This window comes from Monodelphis domestica, chromosome 8 (assembly GCF_027887165.1).
Source record: "Monodelphis domestica isolate mMonDom1 chromosome 8, mMonDom1.pri, whole genome shotgun sequence".
Classification (NCBI taxonomy): domain Eukaryota; kingdom Metazoa; phylum Chordata; class Mammalia; order Didelphimorphia; family Didelphidae; genus Monodelphis; species Monodelphis domestica.
In genome coordinates, this window is record NC_077234.1 from 12,492,203 (window position 1) to 12,518,021 (window position 25,819).

The 25,819-nt window shown below is 36.7% G+C and overlaps 1 protein-coding gene across 3 annotated transcripts; it reads left to right on the forward strand.

Moving 5' to 3' along the window:
* The first annotated feature begins 242 nt into the window (after positions 1-242).
* Positions 243-25,360, forward strand: LOC100020881 (arylacetamide deacetylase-like). 3 transcript variants are annotated; one of them, XM_056808201.1, is made up of 6 exons: positions 243-459; positions 9,695-9,902; positions 16,307-16,376; positions 19,044-19,215; positions 20,272-20,830; positions 24,849-25,360. In XM_056808201.1, the coding sequence occupies exons 1-6, from the start codon at positions 322-324 to the stop codon at positions 24,884-24,886; spliced, it is 1,185 nt and encodes a 394-aa protein (XP_056664179.1). In that variant the 5' UTR covers positions 243-321; the 3' UTR covers positions 24,887-25,360. The 3 variants fall into 3 exon arrangements, with proteins under 3 accessions (XP_056664179.1, XP_001373219.3, XP_056664180.1); XM_056808202.1 differs by having other exon boundaries at positions 244-459; positions 20,272-20,754; XM_001373182.5 differs by having other exon boundaries at positions 20,272-25,360.
* Positions 25,361-25,819: the final 459 nt, after the last annotated feature.

Consider the following 25,819-nt stretch of genomic DNA (forward strand, 5'->3'; position numbering starts at 1 on the left):
TGGCTCCAGTTAGCCCAAATTAGAAAGAAATAGATGCTTATTTGTCCACAGGTAGCAAGTGAATCAGTATAAGTGCCATTTGAATTCTGGTTAGCTGTGTTTTCAAAAGGAATTCTCTGCTGGGTGTCTAGATTGATACTTAATTTCTCTTTTTGTTATTCTTACTCTGAACCCTGGACTCTGACTTAGGGGAACTCAGATAACCCTTCTCCTGGGCGGGGACAGGCTAGGAGCCAGTGGTGCTTTGATGGGAGACTCCCAGGTGCTGGTGGTGGCAACACCAACAGAAAGAGCAGCAGCAGCAGCAACAACAACAACAACATGTGGAAGAAATCTCTTTGTCTCCTGATTCCTTGTGTCCTTATTGCCTACTATTGCTACACTCCTGTCCCAGATAAAATTGAACAACAGTGGGAACTGATGATGATCTGGAGTTTCATGAGGATCCAGATGCATATAGTAAGTCGAGAGTTTGGTTGACTGTGTGGGGTGTTAAAATGAGATGCTGCCAGGAGGGAAGGTGGACACTCTTTTGTGGGGTTCTGGGGCTACTGTGTTGGCCAATGAGATCGTATTTTCTGTTTTCTAAAAGGAGAAGATTTCAGAGTGATCTTACTTTTGATTTCAATGTGAGACAGACAGTTTAGATAGGTATTTGTGTGTGAGGGGAGTTCTTCTCGTGTCTTGGTTTTCTTCTCTTGTTCAGAATGAAGCCTCCACCTCTCTACCTGGCTACCAACTCCCATCATGTTGCCAAGCATACATACTTCTCTCTTCTTTCTAGCTTTCCTTTTTTCAGCTACCATTTTTATGTTTTCTTTCCTCATTAGAATGGTAAGCTCCTTGAGGGCAAGAATGGTCTCCATTGCTTTTATCTGTATTTCTAGTGCTTAGCACAAGCCCTAGCACATATTAAGCTTTAAATAAATTATTTGTCTTTCCACCTAATGCACTGCCCCCAAGTGATTTATCTTCATTTCTTCCTTTTATCTTTCATCTGTCTTTCTGTTTATCTGATGGTCTATTTGCCTGCTAGCTTGTCTGTCTAGCAATCTATCTTTCTTTCTGTATGTCTGCAAGCTTGTATATACATCTTCCTATCTATCTTTCTATTTGTAGGTTAGCTTGCCTAGATATGTGTATCTATCTTTCTATTAATGTATCTCGCTCTCTCGCTCTCCCTATCCATTTGTCTGTCCATCCATTCATCTGTCCCTTTATCTCTCTATCTATCCAATCTGTCTGTTCAACTGTCTGTAACTCGGTCTCTGTATTTTAGCTTATTTATCTCTCCTCTAATTGAAAAGAACTTTTGTGATTTCCTCAATTGCTTGAGCTCTTTCCCCCCTCCCACTATCATGTATAGACTTCTCTCTGTATACACTGTATCTTCCTGAATAATTCTGATGCAGTGTCATGAGAAACAGTGACATCAGCAAAGCTGGATTAGAGATTGTGTGAAGGGAAGTAACATGCCAGGAGACCAGAGAGGATGTAGGAGTCAGTTTGCAAAGAGTTATACATGTCTAAGACCTTTCTATTTTATCCTGGAGTTAATAGGGAACCATTGAAGATTGTTGAACAGGAGAGATGACATGGTCAGGAAATTATGTACTTGGGAAGTTTGTTTAATTTATGAAAATTTGGGAACTTAATAGATGGTAGATTGGATACAGGAGAGAGACTGGAGGCAGAACAGAGAAGGAAATATTTGCTAGAAGGGTTCTGAGTGTAGAAAAAAGATTTGGCTATGGTATATGTAGAGTGAGTGAGAATGTGGAAATGAGGATGCTGTTGAAATTGCAAGTTTGAGTGACTGGAAGAATAATGGCTGTATAATATGGAAGTTAACAAGTGGGGCATTGTTTTTTAGGGGGGATAATGAGTTCTATAATGGATAAGTCATGTTTGAGATGCCTATGAGTATTTAGTTTGAGATAACCAATAGGAAATTGGTAAGAAGTGATTGCAGCTCTGCTGGGAAACTAGAGACCAGGGAATTATCTGCCTAGAGATAATAATTCAACCCATTGGGACTGATAAGATCACCAAATGAAATAGTAGCCAGCAAAATGAGAAAAGAGAAGAGGGGAGAACCTTGAAAGAAACCAAGAATTATAAAGCTTGACATGCATGAAGAAGCAACCAAGAAGACTGAGGACATTTAGACAGGTAGAGAAACAACCAGGATACTAGTATAGAAAACCTCTAAAAGTGATAGTACTCAGGGGCAAATGATCACTGGTATCATATACTGAAAAGATGTCAAGAAGGATGAAACCTGAGAAAAGGCCAGGAAGATGTGACAAGTCAGAGGTCATTGGTAAGTTTGGTTAGGGCCATCTCATTTGAAAGATGAAAATAGAAGACAATTTGCAGAAGGTTTGAATGGGGGTACAGAGAGGGAGAGAGGAAAGGAGGTAGGGAAATAGACAGAGAGAGAAAGAGAAAGAGAGAGAGAGAGGGAGAGAGACAGAGAGAAGGGGGGGAGGGAAAGAGGGACAGAGAGATTGCGAGAGAGAGGGAGAGAGATTGAGAGAGGAGGGGGATTGAGACAGAGGATGGGAGGGGGAGAGGGAAGGAAGAAAGGAAGAAGGGAATTGTCTTTTTTTTCTTTTTAAACAAAACTAAATACCACCAAATAAAATATGAATTTCCATATGCTATAAGATAGTAGAAATGAAGGACCATACTTAAAACTACAAATATATATTATATACCTCAGTCTTCCTTTTTAAATATGTAGCTCTCCCTAGTATTCTCCTTCCTAAAAAAACTTTACTAGAAGAACAACATATCAAATAGTAATACTCAAATAAAAAAATTCCTCCAGGAGCCGTTTCTCTAACTGTATGTCATTCTGTGTTAGGGCTCCATCATCTCTTTTTCTCAGTGGATATGTAGTATCTTCATTCTTGTTATTTAAACAATAAATCAGAATGTAATGTTTATGGGAAAATTGGTACTTGTTAAGAATTTGAACTAATTGTTGCAATTATAGTTGTGTAAAAGTTTTACAATGTCAGTCTTGGTCAACATCGTAGGTGAAGTGGTACATAAAATGGGGATAAAAAGGACTTATTGCTTCACTTGCTCCTATGATCAGAGGAAATTCCTCTGAAACTTATCTAATGTATTGAAACGCGGGCTATCATTTACACGAGAATTTAAATGACCACAAAAGCATCATTAAGAACAACAACAATAACTCTTCCAGCCTGTTTCTATCCTCTGCCTTTCCCTGCCATCCAAATACTTAGAGTGTGTGTTTTGTGCAACAGGTTTGTACAGAGAGAAGTTTGGGGTTCAGAAAGGCTGATTAGAAGCAAAAATTGACAAGCTCCATTTTGAGAATACATTTAAGATAAAAATGGAATGTTGGGGATGGGCACCACGTGGAGATGTGCAGCAGGGAAGGCAGGACAAGCATTCTTTTTGTACAATACGCTTGGGGATGAAGACCCCCTTTGTCTCCTTTAGCACAGTAGCTAACTCTCAAGCCAGTGTATCATGCAAAAGGAATTTAGATAAAAGGAAGATATCAATTCAGTTGACTGTTTGCTTTAAAGGAGAAAAAGATTTTATGAAATTGAGAGATTTGGTTAGGATCAAGATCGAATTTTAGACATTTTAATTATCATTCAAGTAACCATTGCCACCATTTTGTTTTTCATCTTCCAAACAGATTTTGCTTGCTGTGAGTGGTCCAGAACCAGGTAAACCAGATAGAGTTTGGGGCATTCATGCCTCTAAGCAGAAGTTTATAAAAATCACAGTTAGAAGTCAGGACTTGAGATAACAGAAGGAAACAGAGCAAGGGGCAGTGCTGGCAACCTAGATTAGCCACAAGTCAGAGAATCAAGCCCATGGCTGGGGATTCCGTGATTATTAGTAGTTAGAAATACACCATAGGTCAAGAATCTAAGGATCCAATCAAGGTAGGAATGTGGGGAGGTCCCAGAGGTCAGAACAGAAGATGATTCCCAAATTTTATTTCTCACCCTAATCCCTCACTTGAACTCATTCCCCCTTCCCTGCTACACATCTCCATCTGGATGCCTATTGCTAATGTTCAATTTTTACCTCAAAAGTAGCATTCCCAGAGAGGAGTCCATCAGTTTTTGCTTCTAAATATGCTTTCCTATTCCCCAAACTTCTCTCTTTCTGCCAAAGGCTCTTCCATACTTCTAATTTTTCAGATTTGTATCCTCAGAAACATCCTCAGTCCTTCCTCCTCCTTCAAGTCTGTAGCTAGATGGTTGCCATGCCTTTTTGATTATTATCTCATTAACAATTCAGCATCCATCCCTCTCTTCTCCACTCAGACCTTCGCAGCCCATATTCAGGTCTTCTCTACCTCCAGATGGTTGGAAGGGGCTCTTAGTTTGATTCTCTTCTCTCTCCCTTCATTGTAGACACTGAAATAGTCTTCCTGAGGCACTGGCCTAATCATGTCAGCCTTCTGCTCAAGAACTTTCTGTGGCTTCTTTGTGTCCATGTGTGCATGTGTGCATGTGTGTGTATGTGTGTACATGTGAATATCCAAATACTATAGTTAATTTAAGTTTGGTTACCAACACTGAGCTCAGCTCTAGAACTGAGGCAAACAACAATCGGGGCCATGGTAGTCCCAGAAGATACAAGACAAATACCACTAAAGCAATGGAATTCCAGAGGTCTAATGGCAGACAATCAGTTATTCATAGATCTTCATTTATTAAGTACCTACTATGTGGCAGGCATTATGCTAAGAACTGCGGGTTCACAGAAAGTCCTGTCCTCAAATGTTCCTCCATTCCAGTGTTGGGGACTACAGGTAAGCAACCAGATATAGAAACAATACACACCAACTAGATAGATGGGCAGCAATTCCATAGCAAAAGGTGTCAGAGGATCCAGCTGGGCTTCCTTTCTTTTCTTGCTAGATCCAAAAAATTAATGTCCTTGCTTAATTCTGTTAGCCTGAATCTCAAGCAGCTCTGGTGTCACCATGCCAGTCTTTGGTCAAAATAACTGTAATTTCCCTGGAGCTTCAAAGGCATATTCAACCATTCAGGGAAAATCCAACTGGTGTAGATAGTTATCCATATAGTGCTGGCCTTTGCATCAGGAATACATAGCAAGAAATTCCAACCCTGAGACTTAATGACTTTGCGTCCCCCAAGCAAGTCACCTCTTCTGATTGAAATTATCTTGAGAAGTCGACTTTTCCTTCAGAATATAAGCCTATCAAGTATATCAGGTTTGCTGTTTAGGCAGGGATTATAAGCAATAAAATGGCAGAAAGGTCAACAGCCCTCTCAAATGATCAGAGACCCAGAATCTGGGACAGGCAGCTTAAGAATTAGCTTTGGGAGCTCATTATTCAGACATTCTGTATGCAGGAAAATAACTCTTCTCCCCTTCATATATTGATAGAAATCTGTTAAAAAAGAAGCCAATCTTTGGGATCCCTAAGAATCCCCAAGGACAAAGCAAATGCAAAAAACAATAGACTGGATGGCCTCTCTGACCCAACCAGAGAAATACAGACCCTTATAGAGATGTTAATATAGTATGTTAAAGAAAATTCTCACATCCCTCCCTCTATCACTCGGGAAGGCTGGGCCTCAGTTTCCTGAATCAAGCCCCTCAGATATGATGACCAATCATTACATGGAGGTTCTATCTATGATGCTTAGGTGTTTCATAACAGGATGCTAAATATGATTGAGAGCTGTGTTAACAGGTAGCCATTAAAGGAGCCTGCCCTATCTGTACAAGGGTGTTACAACAAACAAAATAATGATTAATGAGAGAAATTCAAAAGGGATAAGTGACCCAATCCTCACTGTCCAGTCTATTATTCCTAAGGACGTAAGAGTCTCATGACTCAGCAGTCTGATCCCTCGGGTCATTGTCTATTGCTCCCATTTTCTTTGGTTGTCTGGAGTCATGCTAGTCCTCAGAGCAGTTTCTCTGGCAGATCTGCGCCCTCCTGGTCCAGGTCACAGATAGCATCTTTCCCTAAAACTGCCTGAAAATAGACCTTTATATAATTCATTGAAGTAACTAAAATTTACAGTGCCAATAGTTAGATCAGAAAATGAGAGCTAACTGAAATCTTAGGATTCTGCTTTTATTAAAATAAAGACTGTCCATTTGTGAACTTCTGCACTGAAGAATTTATATTTCCTATACTTTTTGTGTTGTGGTTTTTTTACATCTGACTCAACCAGATGCTTGCTTTGTAAAACTGCCAATAAGAAAAAGGAAATTAAAAAGAATCAATGAAAATTCAACCTTTTAAGGTAGCTTTTCTAATTAAAAATATATTATGGTGGAGGTCCCTGGTTCAAATCTGGCCTCAGGCACTTCTTAGTTGTGTGACCCCAGGGAAGTCATTTCACCCTCATTGCTTAGTGTGAATCTTAAAAACTACTCAGATTGTACTTTAGAAGATTTTATGTAGCTATTTCCTTCTTGTCACAATGGAGATACTTGGTCTAACAAGAATCAAAAATGCATTGGGAACTTTTAAAGTTACTCTACCCTAATTAGATATACTTTAGGGGAAGATACAGCTGTAAACTCCCATTTGAACAATGAAGATACTTAAATCATACCTTATAGTTAAGTTAGAACCTTAAACTTAAACTAAGTCTGTTTTTAGATCTAATATAAAAAGGTGTTAAGTACCTATAAAGGCTAAATGAATCACAAAAAGGTCAAGTAACTCACAAAGGGTGAACTTAACAAAGAGGTGTGAAGTACTGAGAAGATATAATCTAACCAGAGAAGGTGAGAACCAAAGAAGATGAGAACTAAGAATGGGTAGTGCTGGAAAAAAGTGTCTACTGTGATTGGTAGACGTGAAAATTTAGGGGAGTTGACATAAGAGAAAATTTCTTTAAAAGGAAGGGGTAAAAGGTAAAAAGTTAGTTGGAGTTTGGAGTTGAATTGAGTTAGATTCTGAACTCAGTTCAGGAGATTCAGTGAAGGACTAGAGCTTGCTTGGAGAGGGTCTTATGGTGAGTAATAAGCCTGACTTCACTTTGGCCTTTATTTACTGCTTGGCTCAGCCTGAGCGAGAGCAGTTTAAATTCTCTCTCTCTCTCTCTCTCTCTCTCTCTCTCTCTCTCTCTCTCTCTCTCTCTCTCTCCTTCCTTTAATTCCTTCTCTCTTTATTAATTAAAATCTACATAAATCCCCAGCTGACTTAGGTATTTTTATATTTGGGAATTTTCCATGGCGACCACTTATTTAGATTTTAAGTCAAAACACTAAAATTATCCTTTACAGTTTTGGTGTTTACACAAACCCTTATCTTCTGCCTTAGACCAATACACAGTATTGAAAGATGAAAGGTAAGGGTTTTTATTAAAAAAAATTGATATATAACCAATTTGTCTAACTTGGTATTAACATATGCTTAATGCTTTAAAAATAATCAGAAATAGATCTGACATATATATATATATACATGTATAATCCTCTCATCATTTCTACTTTCTTCAAAAACTTTCACTTCAATTATTATCTTTCAGTATTTGTTATTATGTGTTATTATGTATCATTTATTCACTTGAATCTCAAATTTTAATTTTCTCGATTCCCCCTCAGGAGGATGGGATTCTTCTAAGACTCTTATTCCTTACAAAAATCATTGATAACAGGTGGCTTTTGTGCCTAAGCTAGATGGTAACAAATATGGAATCACCCAAAAGAATGTTTCACCCTTTTGTTATAACAATAGACTTAGGATGGAATTCTTAAATCTCTAATTTCTGCATTGTATCAAAGAAGTTATCTATACTCAAATAAAATATACTTAAATATTACATGTAAATAGAGTAGTGTTCTTAGATCTTCTCCCTATCCTTTTGTAATCTGCTTACTTTATAGAATATATCCCAGACCCAAATGTTAGTATTACAACTAATAACAATTCAGGATATCACTTAGAAATGACAAAAGATCAAACATCAATCCTAAATGATTGCACAGTTTTTCTAACTCAAAGTAGAAAAAATCTGATATAAACTTGTGAAACCATGAAATTATATCCTGATTTAGATGTTCCCTGATTATTGCCTCCTTGTCCCACTCTGAGATATTGGGGGGATTTTAAATAATTAATAGCAGATAACAAGGTGAAATTCTTTACTGTTTGTTAGTGTCCAGAGGTATCTAAAGACATTACCATTCAGACTGAATCTTACACACCAACACCTTAGTTATACCAGCTTTAAACTAATAAAGACTTAATACAGTGCTCATATATTTCACTGATCTAATGCCCTGGTTGAGAGGAGCAGGCAGGTGCCAAAAGCACACGGCATCCAAACAGATCTTTAGAGCACAGAAGCTTCACTTGGCTTCAGGTAAAAGCCACAGCCAAGTCCTACAGCAGTTCTCACTTCCATTTCTAAGGTGCCAAAGCCAGACTCGGGATTTAAATATCCTGTTCCCAGTGGAAATCAAGGAACTTCTACTTTCACCTTAGCAAGGTTGTTTCCTCCAGTCCCAGTGACAGTCAGACTGCAGGAGCTCATGGCATTTCCCTTTCAGGAAGGAGTGATGACACTGATGGAGGGTCAGAATATTATATCAGAAAACTTAGATCAGAAGCATATTAAAAGTCCCAAAGCTTTTCCTCTGAACCAAAAACATCCTCCTTTGCAGCTTAGGGTTCGATTCTTGCTATTTTCATCATACTTCAATATTGATCAGGGGTATATTACTGATCTGTCAGAAGAATAATTACAATGTAAACTTACAGAATAAATAGTAGATTCAAGAATGTAGCTTCCTTATAATCCAAATAATCTTAAATGATCTAAATTCAAGAAAAATATTGGCTAATTGCTGAAAACTCCAGAATACACACACACACACACACACACACACACACACACACACACACACACACACATCTTCAGATTATCATTCTTCTACAGGTGTACTTTCATAATTCACAAGAAAATATTTCTATAAAATAGGAAACTCTTAATTACCTCTCCCCATATTTGCTTTCTAATGGAGACAGGGTTAAGAATTTTAACTGCTTTTATATATTTTAAGCAAATAAAGAGGTTTAAACAGATCTCTTCAATTTTCTCCAATAAAAATACTTAATTCATACAATAATTTTAACATATTAATTCATCCTGTCAATAAATTGCCTAAATAGCCAAATAAACTCAGAATAAACTACATGTGTCAAAATTAGAATTTATAATGAGAATTAAATTAAAGTTTAGAATAATCCATTAGAAAATATCATGAGTTTTATAAATAAACACATATATGTGATTTCATTCGAGTTTAATTCATAAATTAACAATGTCCATATTAAAGATAAATACATTTTAACATCTTGTCTTTACAGTGTTTTAACACAGTGTATATTACCATAAACAGTATTTTAAAATTTTAAATATTAAAAAAAGTTTAACAAATTTTCAAATGATCTTACACAGAAATGCTTTATCACATTTAAATCGTGTACAAATGATCTAAGATCTAGAAATTAAAATCCATCAAAGAAACGATATATAGATTTCATTAAAGAAGTGATAATAATAGCAAGCAATTTTTTCATCATTACTTACATTGAATCCCAATTCAATAAAATAATCAATTTTACTCAATAAAAATATACTTCGCTCTCAATGTCCCAACAGTACTGTTTATTTTGTTTCTTGGACATTAGGCACCACTTTTTGAAATGCTGGGATTTAGACCTTTTCCATTGTTGGAAATCCTTGTAGTACCACCAACCTCGGATGAAAATGTCACAGTGACAGATACCCTGTTCAACAATGTTCCAGTCCGTGTCTTTGTGCCAAAACAGAAGTCATCTACACTGAGGAGGGCTGTGTTTTATATTCATGGTGGTGGCTGGGTCACAGGAAGTGCTGGTAAGTATTTTTCTTTTTTCCCCTCTTTATTTAATTTATTAATTTATTTTTTTATTTGGTCAATTTCAAACATTATTCCTTGGTTACAAATATCATATTCTATTCCTCCCTCCCCTCCCCCCACTGTTCTCATAGCTGATGCACAATTCCACTGGGTATTACATGTGTCCTTGATCAGAACGTATTTCCATGCTGTTGATGTTTGCACTAGGACATTCATTTAGAGTCTATATCCCCAATCATATCCCTCTTGACCTATGTAATCAAGCAGTTGTTTTTCTTCGGTGTTTTTATTTCAATAGTTTTCCTCTAAATGTGGATAGTGTTCTATCTCATAGATCCCTCAGAGTTGTTCAGGGTCACTGCATTGCCACTAATGGAGAAGTCCATTACATTCAATTGTACCACAATGTATCAGTCTCTGTGTACAATGTTCTCCTGGTTCTGCTCCTCTCACTCTGCATCACTTCCTGGAGGTCGTCCCAGTTCACATGGAGTCCCTCCAGTTCATTATTCCTTTGAGCACAATAGTATTCCATCGCCAACATATACCACAATTTGTTCAGCCATTCCTCAATCGAGGGCATGCCCTCATTTTTCAATTTATTTTTTGCCACCACAAAGAGCGCAGCTATGAATATTCTTGTATATGTATTTTTCCTTATTATCTCTTTGGGGTACAGATGCAGCAGTGCTATGGCTGGATCAAAGTGCATACAGTCTTTTAGCACCCTTTGGGCATAGTACCTCAGAGTTGTTTTGATTTGCATCTCTCTGATTATAAGAGATTTAGAACACTTTTTCACGTGCTTATTAATGGTTTTGATTTCCTTGACTGAAAATTGCCTATTCATGTCCCTTGCCCATTTATCAATTGGAGAATGGCTTGATTTTTTGTACAATAGATTTAGCTATTTGTAAATTGAGTAATTAGAACTTTATCAGAGGTTTTTGTTATGAAGATTGTTTCCCAATTTGTTACTTTCCTTCTAATTTTGGTTACATTGGTTTTGTTTGAACAAAATCTTTTTAATTTTATGTAATCAAAATTATTTATTTTACATTTTGTGACTTTTTCTAAATCTTGCTTGGTTTTAAAAGCTTTCCTTTCCCAAAGATCTGACATGTATACTATTCTGTGTTCATATAATTTACTTTTAGTTTCCTTCTTTATATTCAAGTCATTCACCCATTTTGAGTTTATCTTGCTTTAGGGTGTGAGATGTTGATCCAAAATTAATATATTCCATACTGTCTTCCAATTTTCCTAGCAGATTTTATGAAATAGTGGATTTTGGTTCCCAAAACTGGCATCTTTGGGCTTATCATAGACTGTCTTGCTGAGGTCACTTACCCTATGTGGTAGGATTTTGATTTCTAATCTACTCTCCTATTTGTTTTCACTTTATAGGTGAGTTCAGCACATTCACATTTAAAGTTATGATTGTCACTTGTGTATTCCCCAGTATTTTGATATCCTCTCCTAGTTCTGTTCTTTCTCCTTTTGCTATATCCTTTTAAACCAGTGATTTACTTTTAATCAATCCCCCTAAACCCTCCCTTAATATACTTCCCTTTCTGGCCCCTCCCTTTATGTTTCCTTCTTATTTTTTTAGGGTCTATTAAGTTCCCTCCCCCTCTATTTTCCTTCCTTTTTGTGTTCCCTCCTCCCCTGCTCCCCTTAGTTTTCCCTTCTCACTTTCCCTGTAGTATAAGATAGAATTCAAGACCCCAATGGATCTAGATGCTCTTCCTTCTCAGAATTGATTTCACTGAGAATAAGGTTTAAGTATTACCTTTTAGCACTCTCTTCCTCTCCTTCTTATAAGAGAATTTGTCCCCTCCACTTCCCAAGTGTATCTTTTTGTGATAGATTATCCTATTTATTTTATTTCTTCAAGTATCTCTTGGTGCCATCTTCAACCCCCCCTCCCTTTTTCTTTTTTTGCATATCATCTTATAGCACTTATTGCCCCAATCTCTTCCTGTGAATGATTCTTCTAATTACTATAATAGTGAATAAAATTTTTGAGAATTACAAATAACATTTCCCCCATATATTAATATATATAATTTGATCTTATTATAGCCCTTAAAGAAGAAAGTTTGAATAAAAACATTTCCTACCTTTTCCCTCTCTTTCTAATTTACCTTTTCATGTTTCTCTTAATCTTTGTGTTTGGATATCAAACTTTCCACTTAGTTCTGATCTTTTCTTTACAAAAACTTGGAAATCTTTTATTTTGTTGAATGCGTATACTTTCCCCTGGAAGTATATAATCAATTTTGATGGATAGGTGATCCTTGATTGAAAACCCAATTTTCTTGCCTTTCTGAATATCATCTTCCAAGTGTTAGGGTCCTTTATTGTGGAACCTGCCAGGTATTGTGTGATCCTGATTGGTGCAACTTGGTATCTGAATTGTCTCAGCTTCTTGTAGAATTTTCTCCTTAGTTTGAAAACTATGGAATTTGGAAATTACATTCCTGGGAGTTGTCTTTTGAGGATTTAGTGTAGAGGGTGTTCTATGAACTCTTTCAATATCTATTTTGCTCCCTTGTTCAAGAACATCAGGGCAGTTTTCTTGGATGATTTCTTATAGTATGATATCAATATTTCTGTTTATTTCTGGCTTTTCGGGTAGACCAATGATTCTCTTATTGTCTCTCCATGATCTGTTTTCCTGATCTGTCATCTTGTGGGTAAAATATTTTATGTTTTCTTCTATTTTGTCAGTCTTTTCACTTTGCTTTATTAATTCTTGCTGTTTTGCAAGATCATTGCCTAAATCTAGATTTTAAAAACTGATTTTCCTTTTCAGTTTGGTCTATCCTGCTTTTCATGGCTTCCAGCTGTTTCTCCAATTGGGAGTTCTTTTCCTTTAAACTGTTATTTTCTCTTTGAACTATTTCTCACTTTTCTTGCCAGAAGGCTTTCATCTTTTTTTATAAGCTCCAATTTAAATTCTTCAAGAGCTTGTGGACAATTTTGATTTTTTGTAAGGTTTTGGTGCATTTATTTGAATTTCCTCCTCTTTTTCCTCTGTAGCCTGGGTTTTTCCTCCATAAAAAATTTCCAGGGTCAATCCCTTCTTCCTGTTTTTCTTGGAGGGAGGTTTATTGTTCCTTGGCACAATTTACCATCACTGTAGAGGTTTTTCCCTTTCCTTTTTAGTCTGAAATCTGAGTGCGATGGTCAGGATCTCTGTGTATGGAATTAGGGAGCAAGGATTTTGCCTGAGGCAAGCTCTTGAATCTCTGTAGCTTCTGCTGTTCGATGCCCTTCTCTGTGCTATCTTCCCATGAACACCCATGGTCTGTGGTCTTCAGCCTGCTGGGGTTTCAGGTGTCACTGCTCTCAGGGGTAGGTCTTTGGTGGTCTTAGTCAGCTCCCAAGGACCTAGAGGTTTCCCTTACTCACTCTAGAGGTGCGCCTCACTCACTTGCTGATTCTGGCACACGTTGGCACTGACTCTGGCTCCATAGGTGGGGTGGGGGAAGGTAGATTAGCTTGTGTGCAATGTCCTCCTGGTTCTGCTCCTTTCACTTTCCATAAGTTCCTGGAGGTTTTTCCAGTTCAAGGAAATTCCTCCAGTTCACCATTCCTTCCAGCACAGTAGTATTCCATCACCATCAGATATCACAATTTGTTCAGCCATTCCCCAATTGATGGATAGCCCCACATTTTCCATTTTTTTGCTACTATAAAACTGCTTGCCATTTCTTACAATACTGTAGTATTCCATCACAATCATATGCCATCACTCATCAAGTCTGTCCCCAATTGAAAAATATCCATTTAGTTTCCAGTTCTTTGACACCACAAACTACTATAAATATTTTAAAATATAAAGATTCTTTTCTTTCTTTTCATGATCACCTTAGGAAATGTAATAGTTTTGTTTTTGAGTCAAAAAGTATTTGCAATTTTATAACTCTTTAGGCATAATCCCAGATTACTCTCCAAAATGGTTGGAACAGTTGCATTGAGAGTATATTAATGTCCCCATTTTCCATATCACTTCCTAAATATGTAATTTTGTGCTTTTATGATTTTAGTCAATCTGATAGGTGAGGTGATATCTCAGAGGTATTCTGATTTGCATTTCTCTATTAAGTAATGATTTAAAGTAATTTTTCTTATAATTATATATAGTTTTGATTTCTTCATCTAAAAACTGTTAATATTTTTGACCATTTATGAACTGGGGAATGGTTCATATTCTTATAAATTTGACAATGTTCTTGATGTAGTTTAGATATCAGATTTCTATCTAAGAAACTCTAAAATTTTCTCCCACCAATTTATTGCTTTTGTTTTTATCTTGGCTATATTAGTTTTATTTGCACAAACCCTTTTTTAATGTCATGTATTCAGAATTACTCATTTAACATGACACAATGCTTTCTATCTCTTGTTCATTAATAAATTACTCTCCTATCCAAAAATCTGATAGATAACATATTCCCACTTTTTCTTATTTACTTATATCTCCCTTTATTCCTAGGTTAAATGTCCAGTTTGATCTGATTTTGATAAATGATGCAATATAACGAGCTGTATCTAGTTTCTGCTAGACTGTTTTTCAGTTTCTCCAACTTTTTTTTTTACCAAATGATAATTTTTTTCATTAATTCCTGTGATTTTTTTTTGTTATGTTGGATAAGTTCATAATAGTAATTGGCTTATGGTTATAATATGTGGATTATTACAATACATGGACATGTTATATTATCTCATATTATATTATATATGTATATATATTCTATATGTATGATCATATCATAGGTGAAAAGAGACAGTTGTATTATCTCTTCACTCATCAAATTCCTTGATTTTATTTTTCTTCTATTGCTATTGCTGGCATTTCTAACACAATATTAAAGGATAATTGGTGATAATGTTTCACTCCTGATGTTATAGAGAAGACTTCTAACATTGCCATTACAGATAACATTTGCTGATAATATTAGGTAAATGCTTCTCAGGTTAAGGAAAAATCTATTTATATTTTGAGCATTTTAAATAGGAATTAGTATTGTATTTTGTGAAAATGTTTTCTGCTTCTATTGATATAATTATATGATTTTTGATATTGATGTAATAAATTACATTAATAGTTTTCATTATATTATACCATTCCTAAATAAATGGTATAGATCCTGGCTGATCATAATGTCTAATCTTTAATTTTATATTATATATACAAATAATTATTATAGACTTCTGGTTAATATGTTTTTAGGAGTTTTGCTTCTATATTCATGAATGAAATTGGCATATGATTTTCTTTTTCTATTTTTGCTCTTCCTGTTTTAGATGTCAGAATCATATTTGTTTTATTAAAAGAGTTTGATAGAATTCCTTCTTAGCCAATTATTTTAAATAATTTAATACACAATTAATCTAAAATCATTTAATATTTTAATTAGATGATGTTTAAATATTTGGTAAAATGTACTTGCAAATCTATCTGGTGCTGATACTTTTTTCTTAGGAAATTCATTCATGACCTGTTTAATTTCATTTCCTAAAATAGTTTTATTTCAATTTCTTATTTCCTCTTCTCTTAGTCTAAGCAATTTATATTTGTACAAATATTCTTCATTTTTATTTAAATTGTTAAATTTGTTGTCATATAATTAGGCATAATAACTCCTAATAAATTACTTTGATTTAATCTTTGTTAGTGGTAATTTCAGCCTTTAAATTTTTGATGTCAGTAATTTGGTTTTCTTCCTTTTAAAAATTATATTAACCAATGGTTTATTTATTTAGTTTTTTTCTTCATAAAACTGAGTATTCTATTGTTTAATTGAATGGTTTTCATTCATTTACTTTGTTAATCTTAACTTTAATTTTTTGGATTTCCAATTTGGCATTTAATTTGGGTGATTACTTTTTTCCATTTTCTAATTTTTTAAATTGTATGTCAGATATATTGATCTATCCTTTAGCAATTTAATTGATATAAACATTTAGAAATATACATTTTTCCCTATGATTACTGCTTTTGCTATATTCCCTGGGCTTTGGTTTCTTGTCTCATTATTACGATTTTAGTTAATACTTTTTTGGTGAATTTTTAACCCATTCATTCTTTATGATTGGGTTAGTTTAGTTTTTATTCTGCATTTTCATAGTTTCTTACTAAAAATAAGTTTTATTCCATTATGATCTGAAAAAAGATGCATTTAGCACTAATATTTCTAAATTAACTATAAAATTTCCATGTCTTAATATGTGGTCAATTCTTGAAAAGGTACCTTGTACCGCTGAGAAAATAAGTATTTATTTGTATTCACATTCTATTCTCTCCAGATCTCTATCATATCTAGCTTATCTAAGATTTTATTTTGACTTGTCAGTTCTAAATAATTTAATCTGATTCCTTACATTTTAGCTTGGGATCCTTATGATGAATTGGGAAGATGGATGGTGGAAAGGCTCGATGCTGTGGTTGTATCGACTGAGTAAGAATGATTTTGGTTTTGGATGGGATTTGTTAGAATAAAGAATCCATTACCTTTCATGGTTTTGGTTTTTGCTTTTAATACCTCTCTGCTGATTGTAAGATATCATGGTGTGTAGACAAGGGGAGCAGCCTTGCAGTTGGGAAGAGGTACCATTGCTAAGTTACATAATGACTACAGAGAGGGACTAGAGTGCCAGATAGGGTCAAATCATTTCTCCAGTGTTCCAGTGGGGAAGACATCAGCCAGCTTGAGAGAGGTCAGACTAAAGGGCCAAGAGTCAGTGCGTAGCTGTTGTTTCACTTTCATTTAATTCAATTTGGGGGCATCTAGGTGGTGTAGTAGATAGAGAAGACCTGGAGTCAGGAAGATGAGTGTCGATGTCACCTTTGTCACTTTCTAGGTGTGTCATTCTGGGCAATCCCTTAGTCCTGTGTGCCTTAATTTCCTCATGTGTAAAATGAGCTGAAGAATGAAATGGCAAATCATTCTAGTATCTCTACCAATAAAACTCTATATAGGGTCACAAAGAGTTGGACACATTTGGAAAAAAAACCATTGAACAAGAACAATAATTCAATATCTTGGAGCTCAGAGTGTAGGAGAAATAAGAATGAATCTTTCGAACTTATGCTGTCATTTAAGGTGGAGGGGAGTATGTGCAGGTAGCAGATAAATTCTCAGAATTAACCAAAACCTTCTTGTCCACCTCAATTTGGTAGACCTATGAGGTGGAAAGAGCCTTCACAACATGTATTAGATGGTTTCAATGAATCCTCAAGTTATAAACTAGAGAAATCACTTGCATTCTTTTGTACGCAATTTCTCCAATTATAAAATAAGAAAGTAGGGTTAGATGGCAGCTATGTTCTTTCCACAGTCCAGGAACTGATTGTTGGCTCATAAAGGGGCAATCAGAAACGTGCTGAGATTTGGAATGACTGAGGCCAGTGTCTAAAATGAAGTAAAATGAAGACGTTTTGAGTAACTCTCATGATGACTCAAACAAATAAAATTTGTCAAAAATGAGAAAGGCAAACTTTCTAACATTAAGTCCTCTGTTCATTTTTATTGGATGAGTCCTAGTAAAATATTAAAGCTGTTTTATGCATGTAGAGGCATAAGCAAATTTACTTGCTTTCTATAACATGGTAAAACTTTTGAAATGAACATTATTTGCATAAGACATTTTATATGGTGAAACAATGGTCTATTTAGAATTTTCATGAAAATTTTATTTAAAAATTCTTTTTAGAATAATTCAAATTCCCCCCCCCACACACACACACACCTCAGGGCTAGTATTTTTAGTCAGGAAACTTCCTTTACCAAAGCAGCTCAGGGTATCACACTGCCTATGTGTGGTGTGTAGTAACAGATAGTAACACACTAACTATGTGTTAGACGTGGGAGTTGAACTCAGGTCTTCTGACTCCTCATTGGACTCTGTTGCCTCTCAGAAATCTTTGATAAGGATATGCAAGGCTGTAATTACTTTGTAAACAAACATTCATCACTCAGTGAATTATCCAATATTATATTGAAGGCTGGCCATAGAGTCTGTGTGGTGCTAGAATAATAGATGTAAATACTGAAATAGAACACAGAACGACTGTCACATGGTGACATGAAAATAATTTCACTCAAGAGCCAATAAAGTGATTCAAAGTAATCGAGTTTTCAGGTGTGGAGCCCAGAAGCCCAAGAACCATTTCCTGTCTGCTATATTTTAAAGAGAACTGTGCAATCACCATCCCACCCATTAAGTAGCCATCACTCCTAATCCTCTAGGCTTCATGCTTTAAAATCTTATAATCGGGAATGCTGACAAAAACTCAGCTTTAAAAGATCATATTTCAATATACACTATGAAAGCAAACTTTTCTCCATTGGAACGAAGGACTCAAGCAGTTGGATGAGAAAAGCAATTCATTTCTTCTTCACCAAGAGTCCTCCTGATAAAAATAACCTGGCCAGTAGGGAAAGCAAGCAACTGGGCAAAAAGTAGTAGAAGAAAAATGCAGCAGCTCAAAAGAGTTGGAGTTTGAGAGGGTGGGTGGAGTGGGCAAAAAGCCTTGGCAGGAGAAATGTGGTTTAAAAATTTTTTTATCTAGGTTATCTTAAAAATTTGAGAGGTTCTTCTACGACTAGTGGTTGCCATCAATGTAAAAGTTAAAATTAAATCTCAATTATAATATATTTTAAGAGATTTATTAATACTCATTAGAAATCAAGGAATAAAGGAGATACAAAATAAAGACTACGTGCCCATAGCTGGTTAGCCATTTTTTTAGTCAACCCCACTCACCACCATCAATGCTGCTTCTACATCAGAGAGAGGTAGCCTCCAAAGCCAACGACCTTTATCCTCATAATGATAGGAAGTCAGTGGGCTCTTGGGATGTGTAGTTCTTTTTAGGGTAATAGACTTTCAATCATACACAAGTCACTTAATCCCTATTGCCTAGCCCTTAGCATTCTTCTGCCTTGGAATGAATACATAGTCTTTATTTTAAAACAGAACATAAAGGCTTAAGAATAAGAAAGAACGCCCATATTTACTGATGCTTTTAAGTCAAAAATTTGACAGAGTATATATTGCCTTTTGTATTGATCCACAAGGCATTATTCTTCAATAACATTCAATAAATGTTTTCTCCCCCAAAGCTACAGACTGTCACCCCAGTATCACTTCCCAACCCAGTTTGAAGATGTATATGATGCTCTGAGGTGGTTCTTGAGGAAGAAAGTCCTTGCTGAGTATGGTGTGGATCCCACCCGCATCTGTATTGCAGGAGACAGTGCTGGGGGGAATTTAGCCGCAGCTGTGAACCAGAAGGTACCAGGAGAGATTTATGTTTCTTTTTATTGAATGTCCTTTTCAATGTCATGTTCATGCCACCAATTTTAAAAAGTGAAACTGTAAGTAGTGATTATTTCCTTTGAGAATGTTATAGGAATGATTGAATCTATTGTTATTTAAAAATGTTTCCCTTCCTTTTTCCTGATAGATATACCTCTTTTTAGTTACTAAAATGATAAGGCAAGGGCAGATAGGTAGCTCAATGGGTTGAGAGTGAGGCCTGGAGATGGGAGGAATTGGGTTCAAGTCTGACCTCAGACACTTCCTAACTGTGTGACCCTGGGCAAGTCACTTAACCCATCATCACCTACCTCTCAGTAGTCTTCTGCCTTGAAGCCTTCTGCTTTGATTCTAAGACAGAAGTAAGGGCATCTTTTTTTTTTTTAAGATATGGCAACATCATGTAAGGCATTGACTTTAGAATGCTCCATAATAAGAATGAACTTTTATCCAGAGCCACAACTAACTTCATAATAAAAAGTATTCCTCATAGTGGCAGTAGGGGAATGTAAGTGTCCTTGGCACCCCAAACCCTCACCTTTCCATGCCCAAAGACCTGAACCCTGATAGAACCAGTTCCTTTGTATTTGTCTTGCCCCTAGAGGCCCTCATAAGAATGTGCTAAAATGAAAACTGACTATCTGGTATAATAAGCTTATAGAAATGTTGCTTCTCCAGACCTTACTAGAAGTGATGAGTTCTGACATACAATGGGGAGGGGGAATATCCAAGAAGAACTCAGAAAGCAAATTATTCTAAAGGCAGGGTAGACCAAGGGGCACTTCATCTGTGACTTAAAGGCATTTCACGTGTCCAAGGGCTGGAAGTTAAGAAGGAGTGACTGCCAGACAGAGAGGAGCACCTGTGTCAAGGCTTGGCAGTGGGAGATGGGATACTGTGGTACTGAGCAAGCCTTTATTCATCTTTCGATTTTAATGTCTCTATCTGTTAAATTAGATCATCTCTGTGCTCCCTGCCTTATCTAACAAGCCATGAATTCTAACTGACCGCCATATTTTGGGTTTGTTCCAGCTCCTCAATGACCCAGAAATCAAGATCAAAGTCAAGATTCAATCTTTAATTTATGCTCCTCTTCAGGCCCTTGATATGGACTTACCGTCTTATCAAGAAAACTCCCATATGGTCATTGTGAAAAAACAGCAAATGGCTGAGGTTTGGAGCAGGTATTTCACCTCAGACAAGGCATTATATGAGGCCATGGTGGCCAACCAACATACACCTGTGGAATCTAGCCATCTCTTCAAGTTTGTTAACTGGAGTACCCTGCTGCCTGAGAGGTTCAAAAAAGGACATGTGTATACCAACCCAATTCATGGACCCTCTGAGCTTGCAAAAAAGTACCCAGGATTTCTGGATGTCCGAGCATCCCCCTTATTAGCAGATGATTCTACATTACGGCGTTTACCCTTGACTCATATCCTCACCTGTCAGTATGATGTCTTAAGAGATGATGGACTCATGTACCTCTCCCGCCTCAGGGCTGCAGACGTCCAGGTAGCCCATGAACATGTGGAAGATGGGTTCCATGGGATCCTGTCATTTGGTAGCAGTCTATTAAATTTTAGGGCAGGTAAAAGGGAAGTGAACAAGTATCTCAAGTGGCTAAAGGAGAATCTCTAGTGATGCTTCATCTGTTCCATTCAGCCAAGAGCCAGTCCTTCCTTTATTCAAGTCAAAGTGTTGGCCGCTGGCAGGATTTGAGTGGGTTAGGAGGGGATACCAATAGGACTAGGACATGGTTGTGGGTGCCCTGGAGATAAGCTTTGTATACAAAGAAGAAGAAGATGTGTGCTGGCATATTACTAAATCAATCATCCTAAGTGCTTTGGGGAAGGTCAAAGGATAAGAGGGTTAAATGATATGGGGATCCAGGAATGATCAGCTGAACTCCTCTCTCTACCTTGAGCATTCAGCCTTCTGCACATGCCAACCTGAGTTATGAAGAAGAAAATGGAAAATGACCTTGCCAACCTTCAAACACTGTATTGTAAGATTTCAATCCACATCAACAAGTCCAAGTATTAGCTTAATAAAGTTTATTAATAATCATTTAAAGTAGAAGGAATAAAAAGGAAATAGAAGTAGCAAAACCTAGTTATCTAACAAAAATAAGACCACGTGATTAAGTTCTGCCTGGACCAAAAGACAGCTTCCGCAGCCTCGATTATAGAAAGAGAGAGTGAGAGAGCAGAGCTACAAAAACCTTACATCCCTCCTTCATTTGCATGAAACATGAGAGAGAACATGGGAAGCTGGGATTTAGAGTTCTGGGGAGCAAATCCTAATTACACAATATAAGCATCAGTGGTTATTGTTGTAGTGGTGGTTTTATGATTATTATTTACAACTTTTACTTTCTGTCTTAGAAGCAACTCTAAGCCAGAAGGGCAAGGACTAGACAAACAACGTTACTGACTTGTCTTGGGTCACATAGCTAGGAAGTGTTTGAATCCCAATTGAACCCAGGTCCCCCTGAATCCAGGTATGGGGCTCCATCCACTGTGCAACCTAGATGCCCCTTTGGTTTTTATTATTTCCAGTCCCTCCCATTCAGGAAGTCCCAAATCATTATCATTGTCCTTTGCTTTATTATAAGCCTGCCTGAACTTGCATCCTACCTCTTTTTCTGAATGCCCATAAGATTTGAAACTTCCTAGTCTAGTTTTGCTCTTCCTTCTCCTTCCTTCTCCCCTTCCCTACCACCATCCAAACAGTTACCCAGATCTGCTGATTCTACCTTCTCATCTCTCCCCCCAGCCCCTCTTCTATTAATTCACTACCACTCCTCTAGCCAATCCTTCATTGACTTTCTATTGGACTATTGTTCTATCTTCCCCTCTACTTTTTCTGCTGCCTATCTCTCGTCTCTCTAATCTATCCTTCATGTGCTACCCAGCTTATTATTTTTTAAAGTTCCCAAATAATGATGTACTTCTCTTTATCAAAGAGGATAACATTTTCCCATTAAGAGGAGGAAACATTTTTTGTAAATATAAAAAAAATTGCAAATTTATATAGGCTTTCCAAAACAAGTTTATATCAGTTGAGTGTCAGAACTGTGGACTGAAGAAATGTGCTAATCAAAGAGAAATTACTGCCCTTTGGTTATAACTAGATTTGAAACTCCTTACTTTTTGATCACTCCTCAGTTAGCTTTCTAATTCTTCATCCATTTTGTTTCCTTCTAATCAGGTTTGTGCTAGGAAATATTCAATAATTAACTCTAAATATAGCTGGCATGCTTTTAAGTTAAATCTATATATTAACATCTGTCTGGATTTTCTTAAATCTAGCAATAAAAAATAACACATCACACCCTGATTTGTAATGTTTGCTCATTTTTGAGGGGGAAATGCTCATACTGAAAAATATAATAATTATCTCTGGAATTTTGAGCTGGAATCCCTCCAATCCTGGTTGACCCTCTATACTTTCCCATCCTCTCTCTTATTCTCTCTTCCCATATTTTCTCTTTTGTTTGTTCATTATTGCTGCTACAGAATGGCATCCAAATCTTTATTCCAGTACAAATTTATCTCTAGAATTCCAGATCTATTTTTTCTCTCTGCTTGCTAGAAATTTCCACTTATTTATTCTCTGGGCACTTCAAAGTCAATGTGTCCAAAGATGAATTCTCATTTTTTCCCCTCTAAAACAGTTCCATTCTATAACTGAATCACTTTGGCTCTTGGGACACATTGATCTTTTACAATTAGTCACTAATAAGTGTTGCCAATTTTACTTCCAAAGCAGATTTCACATATATATCCTATTCCTATTTTCTTCACTCATATGGCCAGCACCCTTGCTGAGATACTAATTACTTCTCACCCAAGACATTATACTAGTCTCCTAATAAGTTGTCCTCCTTTCAGTAGCCTCCCCTATCTAATCCATGTTCTATAGAGGTGATGAAATTATCTACTGAAGATACACCCCTGAGGATGTCAGTCCCCTGCTCAAAATCCTTCATTTTTTCCCTAGTAACTTTAGGACAAAATAGCCCAACCTGACCTTTAATGCTTTCCATCATCCACCCCTGTCCTATCTTTTCTGCATTCTGCTTTGATCCTCAACAATTTGGGCTCGTTGCTCTTCTTGACCTCCCCTGTTTCCATGTAGTGACCCAGGTAATACCCAAGATGTACAATACAATCTCTCCTCATCTTTAATTGTCTGCTTCCTTGTTTTCCTTCTTTGCTCAGTTTCAGTTTCAAAAATTCCACAAAACCTTCTCTAATCTCCATATTTACTAGAGTCTTTTGCTGCTCAAATAACCTTGTAATAACTTAGCTATATTATTGCTGTATCCTTTTCTCTTCCTCATCCAAGGAGAATGTGGGCTTGTTGAGGTCAGGGAAATGACTCAAATTCAAATTTTGATTTTTTTTTTCCCATTCAAGTGGTTGTCACATTGGGCAAATCACTTCATCCTCTGAGCCCTGTTTCCCCCCATCTATTAAAAGAAGAGATTGGATGAGCAGATACCTCAAATCTCTTTCAGCTCTAAATTTATGATATTATCATTATCTCATCTCTGAAGTCCCTTCTAGCTCCATATCATGTACTCAAATTCAGAACCTCTCACTCCAAGTTCAGGGTCATCTTCACTGTACTACAGGAAAGGAAAATTTTCAACTACAAATCAACAACATCATCACCAACGTCATCATCAACATCGACATCTAACTTTCCATCTTTTCCTGGTCCAGGAAACATTTTTGCTGGATGGCCTAATAGCATACTATGCAGAGTACTGACTGAGAGTCAAAAGACCTAAACTCTAAACCTCCTGTGTGCCAGGCAATCCGAGGTTACCCTGGGGTTTATTTGGTCTTCAACTATACCTCCAATTCTCCTCAGGGAACCTCGATATAACTCTGTAGTAAATGTTCACAGACTCTCTCAGGGGAGGTGAAGGGAGTGAGTGTAGGTGCTAGTTCATTCAAGCTCCAACTCCCTCCTGCATTCAGATCCTTATCCAGAAACTGTGAACTCCATTGAAATACCATATAAGACAGCAGATAGAGCCTTTATTTTTATCTCCCAAACCTCACTTTTACACTTGCTTTAAAATTATGGTATCCTTTACATTGATCAGTTAAAATGTTTCTTAGGTGAGTTCAAGTTTAGCATATTAATCTCTCAGGAAGTCAGTGGGCTCCCAGTAAATGTAATTCTTTTTTAGGGCAACAGATTTTCAATTATACATCCCCGCTGATGAATGAGAGACTAAGCTCTCTCTAAGTTTGATGTTAATGTATTACAATAATAATAGAATGTTCTGTATTAGCTGATAAGAGCAGTATTTATGAGTTTGATGTTTGCATGGAACTTGTGATTATCTTTTACTTTTGATGTTATTTGTTGTGCTTTTGTTTATGTTTGAAATTTGTTCTTCTTCATTATTTAATTCCTTTTCCCCTTTCTTTGTTAAATTGCCTAGAATAGGTTAGTATTAGTTAGATTAAAATAATTGAGTGTAGGTTGTTTGTGATTTGGGGTAGATATCTTAGTTTAGGTAATGGGTAAGTATTTTAGGTTGTGCACAAATATCAAAATAGTTTTTTTTTTTTAACATGATTTAGGCTTTGTGCCAAGAGGGGACTGTATCAAGGAAAGATAAAGACTGTAAAATGATTGGCAGGAGCATGTGACTGGAACCTGGGAGCATTGGAATCTTTGGGATTCAGTTGAGAGATAAACTGTCTCTGGAGCTGAAGAGGAAAGGAGAGAGAAGTGTGGCTGAATCTGTCAGAAGATCAATTCCCAAGACAGTAGCCTGTGAAGATCCTTTGGCTGTGGTAAGGATTTATTCTTCAATCGTCTGCTGGTCAGGGATTGAGGATCTGTCTTCAACTTGGAGGAGTTATCATCTATGGACCTTTCACCTTGGATTCCTGTTGTGGCTCCCAGAGACTCTATTGGAAGATCCAGCTCCCCTGTTTGATTTGCCTTTAGGATATTGGTGTAGATGGATAGAATTATTAATTTAGGAGTTAAAATTAAAGGTCTAAAGAAAAGATCACCCTCTCCCTCACTTTCCTTCCCCCAAACCCTTCCCCCAATCTCAAATAAATACAAACTATTTAAATGTTGATCCTTATGTGGGTTCCCTTCCTAAAGTCCTGGCATTATACAAGTACTCTCCTACTGTTAGGGTCTGGGTTGTCACCCACCACCACGGAAGACCAATAGACAGTGCAATCAGGCAAAGGGATGTTTATTAGTCTGGTACGTACCAGGGGACTTAGCACAGAGTTCCTACTGTAGTTCCCACTGTTCCTACCAAGACAGCTAGCAAAAAGAATACATGACACCACACATAGGAGAGAGAAACTGCTAACCCCTGGTACACCCACCTTTTTAACTCTTCTCCCTGGCTCACTGCCCTCGTCACATCCCTTATAGGGTCCTTATAATCTTAATCCTACTCTTAACATTTGGCCCCTGCATTTTCAACCGCCTTGTTCAGTTTGTGAAAGACCGCCTGGATGCCATCCAGGTGTTGGCCCTCCGACAACAGTGTCAACCCCTAGCCACCATCGAGCCCCGGGCC

What these genes read in the sequence shown, in the direction of transcription:
- LOC100020881 (XM_001373182.5), top strand. Translation starts at nt 322, where the DNA reads ATGTGGAAGAAATCTCTTTGTCTCCTGATTCCTTGTGTCCTTATTGCC. An exon ending in CTGGGTCACAGGAAGTGCTG is followed by an intron (nt 9,903 to 16,306) that starts GTAAGTATTTTT and finishes CTTACATTTTAG; the next exon opens with CTTGGGATCCTTATGATGAA. An exon ending in GCTGTGGTTGTATCGACTGA is followed by an intron (nt 16,377 to 19,043) that starts GTAAGAATGATT and finishes TCTCCCCCAAAG; the next exon opens with CTACAGACTGTCACCCCAGT.